Source organism: Tachyglossus aculeatus, chromosome 2, assembly GCF_015852505.1.
Source record: "Tachyglossus aculeatus isolate mTacAcu1 chromosome 2, mTacAcu1.pri, whole genome shotgun sequence".
NCBI classification, from domain to species: Eukaryota; Metazoa; Chordata; class Mammalia; order Monotremata; family Tachyglossidae; genus Tachyglossus; species Tachyglossus aculeatus.
The window spans coordinates 151,226,539-151,243,207 of NC_052067.1; the positions used below are offsets into that span (position 1 = coordinate 151,226,539).

General features: G+C 43.3%; 1 protein-coding gene across 1 annotated transcript in view; it reads right to left on the bottom strand.

Moving 5' to 3' along the window:
• Positions 1 to 593: 593 nt before the first annotated feature.
• YAF2 (YY1 associated factor 2) overlaps positions 594 to 16,669 on the bottom strand; it is a 78,721-nt gene continuing 62,645 nt past the window's right edge. Inside the window, exons 3-4 of the mRNA XM_038741006.1 lie at positions 2,276 to 2,428; positions 594 to 1,770 (exon numbers count right to left, since the gene is read on the bottom strand). Coding sequence (XP_038596934.1) covers positions 1,533 to 1,770; positions 2,276 to 2,428 — 391 coding nt within the window. The 3' untranslated portion in view covers positions 594 to 1,532. The remainder of the gene's footprint in view (positions 1,771 to 2,275; positions 2,429 to 16,669) is intronic.

Sequence of the window (16,669 nt, forward strand, 5' to 3'; positions counted from 1 at the left end):
AGACTTTCATTTTTATGCAACTAATTGTATTTCACAACTAGCATCTTACAAAATAGACAGTACCATTGTGCCTGTAGAAGTACTGCATTTAAACAGAAAATACATTACTACAAGAAGCTACCAGATATCACAACGGTCAGAATCTACAAATGTCTAATCTTCCATATAATATTTTCTGCCTAGATTCATTTTTTTAAAATCCATTTAATATTAACATCAGAGCCCCTATACTTAGTGTGTGTATTTAAGCTGAAAGCTAAGAGAATCAGGGACAACATGAAGATTTAAGAATATGTGTAGTTTCCAGTTTGGCTTTTTGGACATCCAAAACATTGGTTGTAAACAAAAGTGCAAAATCTGTAGTCATAAAAATATTTTATTGGTAATTTTACATAATACCAGATGGGACTAAATATTTATTTGTATTGGCATATTGATAAATGCATAAATTGACAGTTACGTCTGAAAATAGGGAACTGCAAATTCTTCATAGGAATTGTAATAGTATTTAATAAGGGCCAATTAAAATTCACAAAAGCTAATCTAAGAACAAATGGGACAAAACTATTTTCCCAGTTTTGTGCAACATTTCGTTTTTCTTTACTACTTATTTAGTGTCTCTGACACGTGATAAGTTTTGGGCAAGAAAACAGTATAATATGGTAAAGCTTTTCCAGAATGATAGATTTTAAAAACAATGGCAGGATTCTTGGGCGGGGGGGGTGTGGGAGGAAGGAGAGGGGAATATTCACAATAACTTGAGATTTAATATTTCATAAAAAAAAGAAAATGCCAGTGTAAAATGACAAAAGTACTGAATCTGAATTATAAAGCTAAACAACGCTTTTTAATGTTTACTAATTTGCTCAGTAAACACGACAACAAATGAATGTTAAAAGCAAAAAAAAGAGAGGCAAAACCAGAAACAGCAATAGTAATCTAATAAAATGTGTTGAAAAACATTGGCAAAAGTTCATACAAATGCTTTATTTAATAACATTTTTCCTATTTAACCACACCAAGTACCAGCAGGTGTATTTAAGAAGAAAACCATTACGAAAATCCAGTTGCAGCAATAGTCGATTAAACTGATCTTTGACTTGAATACATATAACTATCTGTTTCACAATCCTCAAATAATACATATTTAGGCAGCTTGAACTATGTTAAAAATTTAAATCATGAACATGCCAATTAAATATTTTGTGTTAGAATTCACTAAACTAAAAGTGAAAACGGACTTACCAATAACACTGTGTAATAAATGTTAACCACACTTTCATGGCACCTTAAACTGTGAAGATTAAAATGTTTAATCTGAAAATGTCTTATATAAATTGTAGATTCCTACAAAATTATTAATCCTAATGCTGCATTTCTTTCTTTCTTTTTTGTTTTTTGCAAAACATATGTTCTGGATAGGATGCAGTTGTGAACGCACAAGTTTGTCATGAAAATGTGGCAGCTGTTGGCAGAATTTGTGTATTTGCATGGTACAAGAGAAAGACTAAAGAAACTGGAGAAAATAAACTTTAATGAGATTCTCCATTCAACGATGAGGCTTCTCCCCTGGGTGAAGATGACCTGGACATTCCTCTCTCTGTATTATCAGAGCTAGACCCACTCTGACTGTGTTGATCTGCAGAAGCAGCACTAGACGCAGGTGGTGACTTGGTTTTCTCCTTAAAGTCTGTAATAATGACCGTCAGATCGCCAACGGTAACTTCCAAATGCTGGGCGCTACTCCGATCTACATTTTTCAATCTTGGCCTAAAGGAGAGGGGGGGAAAAATGTAAAGTCATTTTTTTCTTCCATTTCTTGCGCGCAGAGGAGAACTACCACATCACCCCGAAATGCCTAATGTATACTGACAAACATACTCAGTTAATTAGGTCTCTAAGAGGCATGATTAAGACTGACCTCTGAATCAAAATTTTCTTAGTACTCTTTTACAGGAATTCCCATGGGAAGAAAATGTCTATGCCCCTCTATGCATTGTAAACACTTAGTTTTCTGGGGTGTGGTTTGATTTCCACACCCATCATTCAGAATCAAAGCTGTAAATTCTGCATTCTGGGTGTTACACAGAAAAGAGAGAGGAGACCACCTTTCCCCCAGATCGCCTGGTTCAGCTAGTGGGTTCATTCATTCAATCGTATTTATTGAACGCTTACTGCATGCAGAGCACTGCACTGAGCGCTTAGTGGATTTGTGCTCCAAGCTAGTCCGCTAACAATTTCATTTTATCAACGCCCCAACCATTTGCAGATTTACCTGGTCTTCTTTTGACTGTTCTTTTTGCTGGTTGTTTCCTTTTCATTCTTTTCCTTTTCTACTTTATCTTTTTTCTCTTTCTTGGATTGCGTAGGGGGCACAAATTGCTGGGTGACCTGTTGTGCGACCAACTGGGAGACAGGCCGAGGCTTCCTGTGAACAGGTGGAAAAAAAAGGATTTGAAAACGTACCCTTTTTCATTGTACAGGTTCCGTTTTAGAAAGTAAACCACCATGACAAATTCCAAACGATATTTCTTAGAAAACTGGGGAAAAGAACATTGAGGCGATGAGGAGAAATCCAAAAACTACTTGTCTTTTGCCGCAAGAGCTCAGAAAAACTGAAACCCGATTTTATAATGGAACCACTTAAAACTCTCCCATGCTGTTGTAGTGCTGTTTTAAAGGTAATACGTATGAAGCACTTTAACGGCTGATAGAAGAGAAAAGTAGTACACACACCCACACTGGAGTATACCAAGTTACTGACTCATCTGGCCCGTGAAAAGTGCTCGTGTAGAGCCAGGAAAAGTAAGGCTGGGCCTAGAATTCATTGGAATGATTCACTCAAGTATGGGGAGAGCAATTATTTCCGCCAAAAAGCCACTTACCCAACTTCAAGGTCGCTGACAGCCAGACAGATAAACCCCTCCCAGTTGTCAGGGAGAATAGGTAGGAGCAGAAAAGGCTGCAATTACAAGCAGTACGGAGGAGCAGTGGGGTAGGAGGGGGAGGAACAATGGTATTTATTAAGCACTTGCTGTGTGTAGAATACTATACTAGGCACTGGGAAAGAGTACACAGGAATGAATTACACACTCCGTGCCCTCAGGGGGCTCACAATCTGAAAATCCAAAGAGGGAGAGGACTGAAGACAGACACATAAGGAGAGATTGCTTCCACCAATCAATTCTCAAGCAATTTTGCTCACCCTGGCCCCAGTCCCATGAGAGCGCCTCATCAGTAACCCTCCACGGAGAAAACACACAGCCCATTCAGGCCCTTGAAAGGTTTGACCACTAAACCCCATCAGCCTCTTGGTGGAAGCCACATTCATTCATTCATTCATTCATTCATTCACTCACTCATTCAATCGCATTTATTGAGCGCTTACTGTGTGCAGAGCACTGTACTAAGCACTTGGGAAGTACAAGTTGGCAACATATAGAGACGGTCCCTACCCAACAATGGGCTCACAGTCTAGAAGGGGGAAACAAACAACAAAACATGTGGACAGGTGTCAAGTCGTCAGAATAAATAGAAATAAAGCTAAATGCACATCATTAACAAAATAAATAGAATAGTAAATATGTACAAGTAAAATAGAGTAATAAGTCTGTACAAACATATATACAAGTGCTTTGGGGAGGGGAAGGAGGTGGGGCAGATGGCTCTAAATGGGGAAGGTGGCAGTTTGGGGGCACAAGTATTTGTTTGCACAGGTGGTTTACTGAGTTGCTAACCAAAAAGAAAGCAGAAAATGGAACCCAATACGCCAATTTCAGGGGAACTAGAAGATGCAAGTAGGCTTCAAGTAAAGTCAACTTCACCCCAATTCCAAGTTCTTCACGCAACGGATCCGTCAAAACCTTACATGTGATTATGAGATCTGAGAGCCCGTTGTTGGGTAGGGACTGTCTCTGCCTGTTGCTGAATTGTACTTTCCAAGCTCTTAGTACAGTGCTCTGCACACAATAGGTGCTCAATAAATACAACTGAATGAATGAATCTGACCCCAAAGTCATCTTTAATAATCATCCAGAGTTCTCCAGCGAGAGGGTTGTGTTCTCAAACAAGCTCACATTATAGGTCTCCTGCCTTGATTGATGCCGGACACTTGCGTAAAACCTTACTCCCACAACATATTTCCACCACTTCAAAACCTTCCTAAAAGCACAGCTCCTCTAAGACGTCTTCCCTAAATAAGCCCGTATTTCTCCCATCTGCCCTCCCTTCTGCGTGGACTATGAACTTAGCTGTGTACCCCTTAGGCCCTTTGATACTCACCCCAGGCCCACAGCACTTATGTACTCTTATATTTCTACTCTTCTCCTTATCCCTAATCTATTTTAATGTCTGCTTCTTCCTGTAGTTTGAAAACTCCTTGAGGGCAGGGATTAAGCCTACCAACTTACTTACCCAAGAGCTTAGTATAGTGCTCTGCATGCAGTAAGTGCTCAATAAATGCCATTGATTAAGTCATATTCAGAGCAGTAGTAGTAGACAATATGATGACGACAATGACGGTATTTAAGTGCTTACTATGTGCCAGGCACTGTATTAAGCACTGGGGTGGATACAAGCAAAGCAAGCAAGTTCCTGTCCCATGTGGGGCTCACAGTCTCAAACCCCATTTGACAGATGAGGGAACTGAGGCCCGGAGACGTGAAGTGACTTGCCCAAGGTCACACAGCAGACGAGTGGCAGAGCCAGAATTAGAACCCATGACCTTCAGGCATTTATAGAGTGACCACAAGGAGCAACGTACTGTACTCTGCATTTTGACGGGCGCGTATTGGGGGAGGATTTTCTTTAATTCCTCAATACTGTTCCACCAAAATGCATAATGAAAACACTGGATGACTTCAACCTCAACAATGTGATCTTCAATAATTAGTTCATCAATTTTAGTCACTTTGTGGCATGCCAGTGAAGCCAGGCTCACAAGCGCTGATTCGTGGGCTGGTTCAGGGAAGAGAATGAATGATAAATAGGCCCTTCCCAACAATGTGCTGAAAATGACAGAGGAAAAAAGGTGGCAAGGATCACTTGGAACAATCGATCAAAATTATTTGTTGTGTGCCGAGCTCTGGACTAACTGCTTGGGAGAATGCAATACAGTTGGTAGACAGTAGTCCTGTGGGGAGACAGACATGAAATAAATTACAGAGCAGGGATGTATACCTAAGTACTCTGGAAGCATGATAAGTACTAAGTCCTAAGGGGGTATGAACATAGGTGCATTGGCGACCCAGAACAGAAAATAGGATGGGGAGGTGAAAGGTTAGTCAGGGAAGGCTTCCTGGGGAAGCAGCGTGGCTTACCGGAGAGAGCCATGGGCCCAGGGGTCAGGAAACCTGGGTCCTAATCCCAGCTCTGCCCTATGTCTGCTGTGTGACACCGGGCAAATCACTTCTCTAGGCCTCAGTTCCCTCATCTGCAAAATGGGGATTCAATACCTGTTCTCCCTCCTACTTGGACTGGAAGCCCCATGTGGGAACTGATCACCCTGTATCTCCCCCAGTGCTTAGAACAGTGCTTGACACATAGTAAGCGCTTAACAAATACAATTATACAATTTCAGTGCGGCTCTGAAGATGGGGATCGATATGTGCTGGATGTAAAGGGGAGGGAGGGTACGATGAAGGGGATGACAGCTAGACAGACAAGACTGAGGCACGGTAAGCAAGTTACTGTTGGAAGAGCTGTGAGAAGCAGCATGACCTAGAGGATAGAGCAGTCAGGAGGACCTGGGTTGTAATCCCGGCTCTGCCAATTGTCTGCTCTGTGACCTTGGGCAAGTCACTTCACTTCTCTGTGCCTCAGTTACTTCATCTTTAAAACGGGGATTAAGACTCTGAGCCCTCTGTGGGAAAAGGACTGTGTCCAAGCTGATAATCTTGGACCTACCTCAGCACTTAGTGCAGTGCCCAGTACGTAGTAAAGCACGTAACAAATACCATAAAAAATAAAAAAGGAACAAAGCAGAAGGGCTGAGTGGGAGATAAGCAAGGAGAGGGAGGAGGGAGAGCTGACTGAGAATTTGATGCACAGATAGGACAGCAACCATTGGAGGTTTCTGAGGAGTGGGGAGATGTGTACAGAACCGTTTTTTAAAAAATGATCCGGGTAGCAGGGTGAAGCAAGGACTGGAGAGGGAAAAGGCTGGAGGCAGAAAGGTCAGTGAGGAAGCTAATGCAGTAGTGCAGACAGGATTTGAGAAGTGCTTGGACCACCATGGTGGCAGCTTGAATGGAAGGAAGTGGGTGATTTCAGAGATGTTGTCAAAGGACAGAATTTGGTCACTGAATTCGATGTGTGGGTTGAGAGAGAGAGATGAATCGAAGAATATGCCAAGGTTGTGGGCTTGTGAAACTGAGAGGATGATGGTGTTGCCACAGTGATGAGAAAGTCAGGGGGAGGAAAAGGTATGAATGGGAAAATGAGTTCTGTTTTGGACATGTTCAGTTTATGGCGTTGTTGAGACATCTGGGTAAAGATGTTCTGGAGGCAGAAGGAAATGCAGGATTACAGAAAAGAAGGAACAGATTTGGGAGTTATCTGCATAGAGATGGTACTTGAAGTTGGGGGAGGGAATGAGTTCTCCACAGGAGTGGAGAATCCATACTCCATACTTCCCCACTTCAATCCATACTTCACGCCGCTGCCCGGATTGTCTTTGTCCAGAAACGCTCTGGGCATGTTACTCCCCTCCTCAAAAATCTCCAGTGGCTACCAATCTGTGCATCAGGCAGAAACTCCTCACCCTGGGCTTCAAGGCTGTCCATCCCCTCGCCCCCTCCTACCTCACCTCCCTTCTCTCCTTCTCCAACCCAGCCCACACCCTCCGCTCCTCCGCCGCTAATCTCCTCACCGTACCTCGTTCTCACCTGTCCCGCCATCGACCCCCGGCCCACGTCACCCCCTGGCCTGGAATGCCCTCCCTCTGCCCATCCGCCAAGCTACCTCTCTTTCTCCCTTCAAGGCCCTACTGACAGCTCACCTCCTCCAGGAGGCCTTCCCAGACTGAGCCCCTTCCTTCCTCTCCCCCTCGTCCCCCTCTCCATCCCCCCATTTTACCGCCTTCCCTTCCCCACAGCACCTGTATATATGTATATATGTTTGTACATATTCATTACTCTACTTATTTATTTATTTATTTATTTAACTTGTACATATCTATTCTATTTATTTTATTTTGTTAGTATGTTTGGTTTTGTTCTCTGTCTCCCCCTTTTAAAGTGAACCCACTGTTGGGTAGGGACTGTCTCTATATGTTGCCAACTTGCACTTCCCGAGCGCTTAGTACAGTGCTCTGCACACAGTAGGCGCTCAATAAATACGATTGATGATGATGATGATGATGATGATGATGATGAGTGGTGGTAAAATGGAGCAGAAAACAGGATTCAGGACTGAACCTTGAGGAACCCACCCAGTTAGGGGATGGGCGGCAGCGGAAGAGCCAGAGAAAGAAAACGAGATTCAATTCAATCGTATTTGTTGAGCGCTTACTGTACTCAAAACACTGTACTAAGCACTTGGAAGAGTACAATATAACAATAAACAGTGAGTTTACAGACTAGAGGATGGACAGGTCAGAAAGGTAAGAGAGCAGGAGAAAACACAGTGTCAGTGTGTCCTCTATAGAGTGTAACTTGCTGTCGGCAGGGAATACGCCTGTTATATTGTGCTCTCCCAAGTGCTTAGTACAGCCTCAGTAAAACGGTTAATAAATATGATTGACTGAAACCAAGGTTAGATAGTGTTTCCAGAAGCAGGTGGTCCACAGTGTCCAAGGCAGCTGAGAGGTCTAAGAGGATTAGGATGGAGTAGAGGCTGTTGGATTTGGCAGGAAATAAGTCACCGGTATCCTTGGAGAGACAGCTTCAGAGGAGCGAAGTGGGTGGAAGCCAGACTGCCAGGGAGCTGTGGAGAGAGTTAGAGGAGAGGAAGAGGAGGCAGCGGATGTTAACGACTCATTCGAGGAGTTTGGAAACGAATGGTGGAAGTGAGATGAAGTGATAACCGGAAAGCCTGGTATGGTCGTGGGAGGAAATTATTTTAGGATGGGGAAAGCAGAGAGAAACGAGCCACTGGAGAGTGAGTGGTTGAAGATGGTGGTCTGAGAGGGAAGAACGGAGTGGGCAAGTGTTTTAATAAGGTGCAGAAGAATGGGGTTGGAGAGGCAGGGGAAGGGGTTCATTCATTCATTCAACTGTATTTATTGAGCGCTTACTGTGTGCAGGGGCACTGTATTTATTGAGCGCTTACTGTGTGCAGAGCACTGTACTAAGCGCTTGGGAAGTACGAGTTAGCAACACATAGAGACAGTCCCTACCTAACAGCGGGCTCACAGTCTAGAAGGGGGAGACAGACAACAAAACAAAACATATTAACAAAATAAAATAAACAGAATAGTAAATATGTACAAGTAAAACAGAGTAATAATTTAAGTAATAATAAAATATCAATAAGTTGATCTTGAAAGGAAGCGGAAGGTCTCTTGGAAGACAGAAGAACAAGCAACTCAATGAAGAGGTGGTGGGAGGGTGGGGCTAGAGTGTTGTGGGGGGATTTGAGCGAATTCACGCCTGATACTTCCAATTTTTCAATGAAGAAGCTGGGACGCACACCAGTAACAAGAGGTGGGATACTGGGGCCAAGAGGTTTGAGGATTGACGTAAATCTGAAACAGCTGGCGCAGGCAATGGGCATGGGAGTCAGTAAGGAGAGAAACAGCATGGCATAGTGGATAGAGCACAGGCCTCGGAGTCAGAAGGTCTGGGTTCTAATCCCGGCCCCGCCACTTTTCTGCTGGGTGGCCTTAGGCAAGTCACTTCGCTTCTCTGGGCCTCAGTTCCCTCACCTGGAAAATGGTGATTAAGACTCTAAGCCCCATGCGGGTCAGGGACTGTGTCCAACCCGATTTGCTTGTATCCACCCCAACGCACAGTACAGTGCCTGGCACATAGTAAGCGCTTAACAAATACCATTATTATTAGAAGTGTTGTTGCCGGGCAGAGGGGAGGGCAGAGTTACAGGAGTGAGGGTCAAGAATTTAGAAGAAATGTTACTCGGTTATGAGACTACAGAAATTAACAGTTAACTGCTATCTGTCCCTTTAAGCCTTTGATTTTACCATTTTCTCAGGAACAAGGTAATATGGTCACAAAACTAAAACTCCAATTCAGGTTAAGTAACTTGCGTTTTTATGGCAACCATTTCCTAATGTAACATCCAAAAGGTCAGAGTGATAAGAAACTGTTCTTCTGAAACGAACTGCTGCTTTTGTATAGTGCATTCCTTCATCTTTCACTGACAGAGCCTTGACAAGAACGAAGTCTCCCTTTCCCAAATCAGTTTTACTGGGGCAAGGGCCATGCTTTCCTGACACTTTTAAAAAATATCACACTTTTTGAAATAAAACGGTGCGTCTGAGCATCTTTGCTTCTCCTTATACCTTCAAAAAAGTCAGCTCAAGGTTACATTATGTTCTCCCAAATCTCATAACCTTTCTGTCAAGGCCTCTAGGGCAGCAGGAAGAGTGTCACATGCCTATCTCAACCAGACTGAAAAATAGCCTACCTTCTTGGCAAATTGTACTCAGCTGAGTACCCAGTCCAAATCCAATTAATAACAAATTTGTTCTCAAATGACCTGAAGGCCTATTTTTGGGGGATGGGACCAGCAAACAGCCCCAACATTAAAATTATCCCTGTGTAATTTTAAGATGGAAAACACATGCCGTAGTTGTGTCTGGCCTAAGGTTTAGTGCATAAGTACCAAACCCACTGGTTGGAATGGGCCCACTAGCCAAAACCAATCCTGGCCCAATTACACTGGTCTTTCAGGAACCAAAGCAGCCCCATAGTGTGGACCAAGATGACCACAAGTTGTGCTGCCAACTGGGCCTGGTGGTTTAGTACACAAACACTTGTCCTCTGGGTGGTTTGGCTCCCAAATTGGTTTCCTCCAAGTGGTATCAATCACTGGAAGTGATTTCAGAAGCCTCACTTCTGGCCTCATATGGTTTCAGATGCTTGGCACAGAGTAACGCTTAATAAATACCATAATTGTTATTATCAACCAACAGTACTTATTGAATGCTTACTACTACTACTATTAATAGCAGTAATAATTGTGGTATGTTAAACACTGTGTGCCACACACTGTTCTAAACACTGAGGTAGATAATGTGAGCCTGTTGTTGGGTAGGGACCGTCTCTGTATGCTGCCGATTTGTACTTCCTAAGCGCTTAGTACAGTGCTCTGCACACAGTAAGTGCTCAATAAATAGGATTGAATGAATGAATGAATGAATGCAAGGAAATCAGGTTGGACACGGTCCCTGTCCCACATGGGGCTCATAATCTTAATCCCCATTTTACAGATGAGGTAACCAAGACCCAGAGAAGTGAAGTGACTATCCCAAGGTTATACAGCGGACAAGTGGCGGAGCCGGGATTGGGACCCACATCCTTCTCACTCCCAGGCCAGGATTGTATCCACTAGGTCACACTGCTTCTACTAGTAGTAGTAGTAGTTTGTATCCACTAGGTCACGCTGCTGCTGCTGCTACTACTACTACTACTACTACTGGTATTTGTTAAGCACTATGTACAATGCACTGTTCTAAGTGCTGGGGAATACAAGGTGATCAGGTTGTCCCACGTGGGGCTCAGACGTGGCTCAGTAGAAAGAGCCCGGGCTTTGGAGTCAGAAGTCATGGGTTCGAATCCCAATGCTGCCAATTTTCAGCTGTGTGACTTTGAGCAAGTCACTTCACTTCTCTGGGCCTCAGTTCCCTCATCTGTAAAATGGGGATGAAGACTGTGAGCCCCCCGTGGGACAACCTGATCACCTTGTATCTATTCAGAGCTTAGAACAGTGCTTGGCACGTGGTAAGCGCTTAACAAATACCATCATTATTATTACCTTGTATCTCCCCCAGCGCTTAGAACAATGCATAGTAAGCCCTTAATAAATACCATCACTATATCCCAGCTCCGCCAACTGTCAGCTGTGTGACTTTGGGCAAGTCACTTAACTTCTCTGGGCCTCAGTTACCTCATCTGTAAAATGAGGATTAAGAACTGTGAGCCCCAGGTGGGACAACCTGATCACCTTGTATCCTCCCAAGCGCTTAGAACAGTGCTTTGCACATAGTAAGTGCTTTACAAATGCCATCATAATTATTACTATTATTATTATTATTAATCCCTATTTTACAGATGAGGGAACTGAGGCACAGGGAAGTTAAGTGGCTTGCCCAAGGTCACACAGTGGACAAGTGGTGGAGCCGGGATTCGAACCCATGACCTGACTCTCAAGTCCGTGCTCTTTCCACTGAGCCACGTACTACTACTACTACTACTACTACTACTACTACTACTACTACTACTACTTACTACTACTACTATTCTAGATTGTGAGCCCCTTGTCGGGTAAGGATCGTCTCTGTTGCCGAATTGTACTTTCCAAGCTCTTAGTACAATGCTCTGCACACAGTAAGCGCTCAATAAATATGACTGAATGAATGAATACTACTCACACTGTTTCTACTACTACTACTACTGCTAGTACTACTTACTATGTGCCAAGCACTGTTCAAAGTGCTGGGGTAGATACAAGGTAATCAGGTTGGACACAATCCCTGTGTCACATGGAGCTCATAGTCTAAATCCCCATTTAATAGATGAGGTAACTGAGGCACAGAGAAGTTAAGTGATATGCCCAAGGTCACAGAGAAGACATGTGGCGGAGCCAGGATTAGAACCCACATCCTCTATGTGCAAAGCACTGTACTAAGCGCTTGGGAGAATACAACGAAATTAGCAGACATGTGTCCTGCCTACTAGTTTACAGTTCAGAGGCGGCAGATGTTAAGCTAAATAAATTATGGATATGTACATAAGTGCTGTGGAGCTGAGGGAGGGGGTGAATAAAGGGTAAAAATCCAAGTGCTAGGGGGACCCAGAAAGCAGTTGGAGAAGAAATGAGGAAATGAGGGCTTAGTCAGGGAAGGCCTCTTGGAGGAGATGTGCTTTAGAATAGTAAGTCTAATAATACAAATTTTGTTTTTTGTTAAGTGCTTACAATGTGCAAGCACTGTACTAAACGCTGAGTGGATGCGAGTAAATCAGATCAGACAGTTTCTGACTCACATGGGGCTCAGAGTCTAAACAGCAAGGGGAACAGATATTTAATGTCCATTTTACAGATTAGGACCATATGGATAAGGGATAAAATCGATGACTCTTCTGGAAGGAGTTATAATTGTCTAGCAGCATATAAAAGCTATAAAATATTATATATATATATACATATACATATATATATATATATGTAAGAAAAATATCAATTGCATTATCAATCGCATGAGAAGCAGCCTAGCTTAGTGTAAAGAGCCTGGGCTTTGGAGTCAGAAGTCATGGGTTCTAATCCCGGCTCCGCCACTTGTCTGTTGTGTGACTTTAGGCAAGTCACTTCACTTCTCTGTGCCTCCGTTCCCTCATCTGTAAAATGAGGATTAAAACCGTGAGCCCCAGGTGGGACAACCTCACTACCTTGTATCTACCCCAGCGCTTAGAACAGCGCTTGGCACATAGTAAGCACTTAACAAATACCATCATTATTATTGTTTATTGAGCACTGTGTGATGAGCATCATACTGAGCATTTGGTAGAGTACACTATTACATAATTGGCAGACGTTCTCTGTCTTTTTTCTGGTGTAATTTTTGCTTGTATCCTAACTACCCATATTAGAAGGTAAATGAAAGTGAATTTGACACACTTTAACAATAAATTTATCCTGTATATTTTTAACTGTCACAAATCCTATCACATTTTTTCCCAGTGTGTCCAAAGCTATGGAGTCCTTAATCTATTTACCCCATAAATCCTTATTCCTACTAACCATTAAGCCCTTATTTCCTCCTAAGCATTGTGCTAATCACCAGGCGAGGGACAGGACAACTAGATCAGACACAGTCCCTGTCCCTCTTGGGCTTGTAGTTTAAGGGGGGAAGGAGAACGGGTGTTTAATTCCCATTTTACAGATGAGGAAACAGAGGCACAGAAAACTTAAATGACTTACACAAGGTCACACAACAGGCAGAGGGTAGACTGGGAATTAGAAGCCAGGTCTCCTGATTTCCAGGACTATGCTAGGTAACACTTTTGTTATATAAAATCTCCCTGTGGGCAGGGAACATGCCTACCAACAAACTCTGTGCTTAATCGACACAGCACAGGCCTGGGAGCCAGAAGGACCTGGGTTCAAATCCCGGCTCCCCCACTTGTCTGCTGTGTGACCTTGGGCAAGTCACTTCAATTCTCTGGGCCTCAGTTACTTCACCCCTCTCAGGGTTGCACCTGGAGACTTTCTAGTACCTTTTAGACGGTGAGCCCACTGTTGGGTAGGGACTGTCTCTATATGTTGCCAACTTGTACTTCCCAAGCGCTTAGTACAGTGCTCTGCACATAGTAAGCGCTCAATAAATACGATTGATGATCAGTGGCACGGGAGAGAGTCAAAGGCGGAGAGTCAAGTTTACTGCGTGGAAGGAGGCAATGATAAACCACTTCTGTATTTTTATCAAGAAAACTCTCTGGATTCACTACCAGAACGATTGCAGAAGGAGAGCAGGGCGTTCTGGGAGAGATAATAATAATAATAATAATAATGATAATGATGGTATTTGTTAAGCGCTTACTATGTGCAAAGCACTGTTCTAAGCACTGGGGAGGTTACAAGGTGATCAGCTTGCCCCATGGGGGGCTCACAGTTTTAATCCCCATTTTACAGATGAGGTAACTGAGGCACAGAGAAGATAAGTGACTTGCCCAAAGTCACACAGCTGACAGTTGGAGGAGCTGGGACTTGAACCCACGACCTCTGACTCCAAAGCCCGTGGTGTCGGAAACGACTCCACAGCATAAGACGAGACAAGACAGTTAGTTCATCTGTAAGATGGGGATTAAGAGCGTGAGCCCGATGTGGGACAGGGACTTTGTCCAACGTGATTAACTTGTATCTATCCCAGTCGGACATAGTAAGCGCTTAACGAATACCATTATCATAATCATTATTATTATTATTATTTACCCCGGCACTTAGCACAATGCCAGGCACATAGTAAGCACTTAAATACCATTAAAAAAAATACAAACACAAAAAAACACTCAAATGTGCAACTGGGAAGGTACAGCTGTATTTCAAAAGAATGGAAACAAGCTTAAGTATAAGGAAACATTAAATAATATACTTATCGCAAACAAAATGAGACTCTCTTAAGCCTTTGATGACCAATTCAAGAATTCTCATATGTTTATCACTGCCATGGCATCACACCTCCAATACAGCAGGAAACGTTTTCATAAAAATATATTTGATATTAAAAAGAACTTCCATTGGAGAATTGACATTTAGTATTGATTTAAAATTTAGTCCGAGTGTACATAAAGCTTGACACGAAGTACATAACCTTTTTAACCCTACAAAAACTAACCACACACAAAAAAGGAATAGTTGATTAGTTAAAGGTCACAATTTCCTTAGAGAGATTATGGGTACTTTTGGAGAAGCAGTGTGGCTCAGTGGAAAGAGCACGGGCTTGGGAGTCAGAGGTCATGGGTTCAAATCCCGGCTCCACCAAATGTTAGCTCTGTGACCTTGGGCAAGTCACTTAGCTTCTCTGTGCCTGTTACCTCATCTGTAAAATGGGAATTAAGTCTGTGAGCCCCACGTGGGACAACCTGATCAGCTTGTATCCTCCCCAGTGCTTAGAACGGTGCTTTGCACATAGTAAGCGCTTAACAAATGCCATAATAATAATAATAATCAATCAATTCATTCATTCATTCATTCAATCGTATTTATTGAGCGCTTAGTGTGTGCAGAGCACTGCACTAAGCGCTTGGGAAGTACAAGTTGGCAACATATAGAGACAGTCCCTACCCAACAGTGGGCTCACACTCTAGAATAATAATAATAATAATATTAAGTGCTTGCTGTGTGCAGAGCACTGTACGAAGCACTTGGGAAAGTACAATACAACAATAAACAGTGACATTCCCTGCCCACACCGTGCTCACAGTCTAGAAGGGGGAGACAGACATCAATATAAATAAATAAATTACAGATATGGAACATGAAGGAGACTCTGCACACAGTAAGCACTCAATAAATACGACTGAATGAACTTAAGAGAAGGTATCTGAAGTTGTTCTATAAACACCTTAAAAAAAATTAAGACCTAAATAGGCAGCTTTTGTAGAGGATGGTAATTTCCTACTTATATGCTGCCTTGAATTCAGTAGATATTTTTGCAGTGTTAGAAGACTAATAGATTGTGTACAATGCTCTGCACATAGTAAGTGCTCAGCAAATATGACTGATTGTGAGCAGGGATCGTCTCTCTTTATTGCTGCATTGTACTTTCTACATGCTTAGTACAGTGCACTACAAACAGTAAGCGCTCAATAGATATGATTGAATGAATGAATGAGTGAATGAATGAATGGACTGGGCTAATTTACGACACATCTTTGAGCCACTTCTTCTGATGGGCGACATGAGCCGCATCTTTTATTGGTATCTGCCAACAGGATCTTCTAGACTGTGAGCCCACTGTTGGGTAGGGACCGTCTCTATGTTGCCAACTTGTACTTCCCAAGCGCTTAGTACAGTGCTCTGCACACAGTAAGCGCTCAATAAATACGACTGAATGAATGACCCTTAATTCACACTTAGAGATGGGGAGATGGAGAGGTTTTTTCAAAAAAATCCAAATCAGTATCCTTTCCTGTCCCCAGCCCCATCACCTCTGCTAAAGGAGGGGTTTGTAATAATCTTAATAATAATAGTTGTGGTATTTGTTAAGCGCGTACTATGTACCAAGCATTGTTCTATGCGCTGGGGTAGATACAAGATAATCAAGTTGGACACAGTCCCTGTCCCATACAGGGCTCACAGTCTTAATTTCCATTTTACAGATGAGGGAACTGAGGCACAGAACTGAAGTGACTTGCCCAAGATCACACAGCAGACAAGTGGCAGAGCTGGAATTAGAACCCAGGTCCTTCTGACTCCAGGGCCCGTGCCCTATCCACTGGGCCATGCTGCTTCTCTGTTCATTCATTCAATCGCATTTATTGAGTGCTTACTGTGTGCAGAGCACTGTACTAAGAGCTTGGACAGCACAATTCGGCAACAGAGACAATACCTACCCAACAACGGGCTCACAGTCTAGAAGGGGGAGACAGACAACAAAACAAAACAAGTAGACAGGCATCAACAGCATTAAAAATAGACAGAATTATAGATACACATACATCATTAATAAAATAGCATAATAAATATGTACAAATATACACAAGGGCTGTGGGGCGGGGAGGAGGTAGAGGGATGGAGTCGGGGCGATGGGGAGGGGAGGAGGAGAAAAGGAAAAGGGGGGGCTCAGTCCGGGAAGGCCTCCTGGAGGAGGTGAGCTCTCAGTAGGGCTTTGAAGGGGGGGAAGAGAGCTAGTCTGGCGGATGTGAAGAGGGAGGGCATTCCAGGCCAGAGGTAGGATGTGGGCCTGGGGTCGATGGTGGGACGGGTAAGAACAAGGTACAGTGAGGAGTTTAGCAGCAGAGGAGCGGAGGGTGCGGGCTGGGCTGGAGAAGGA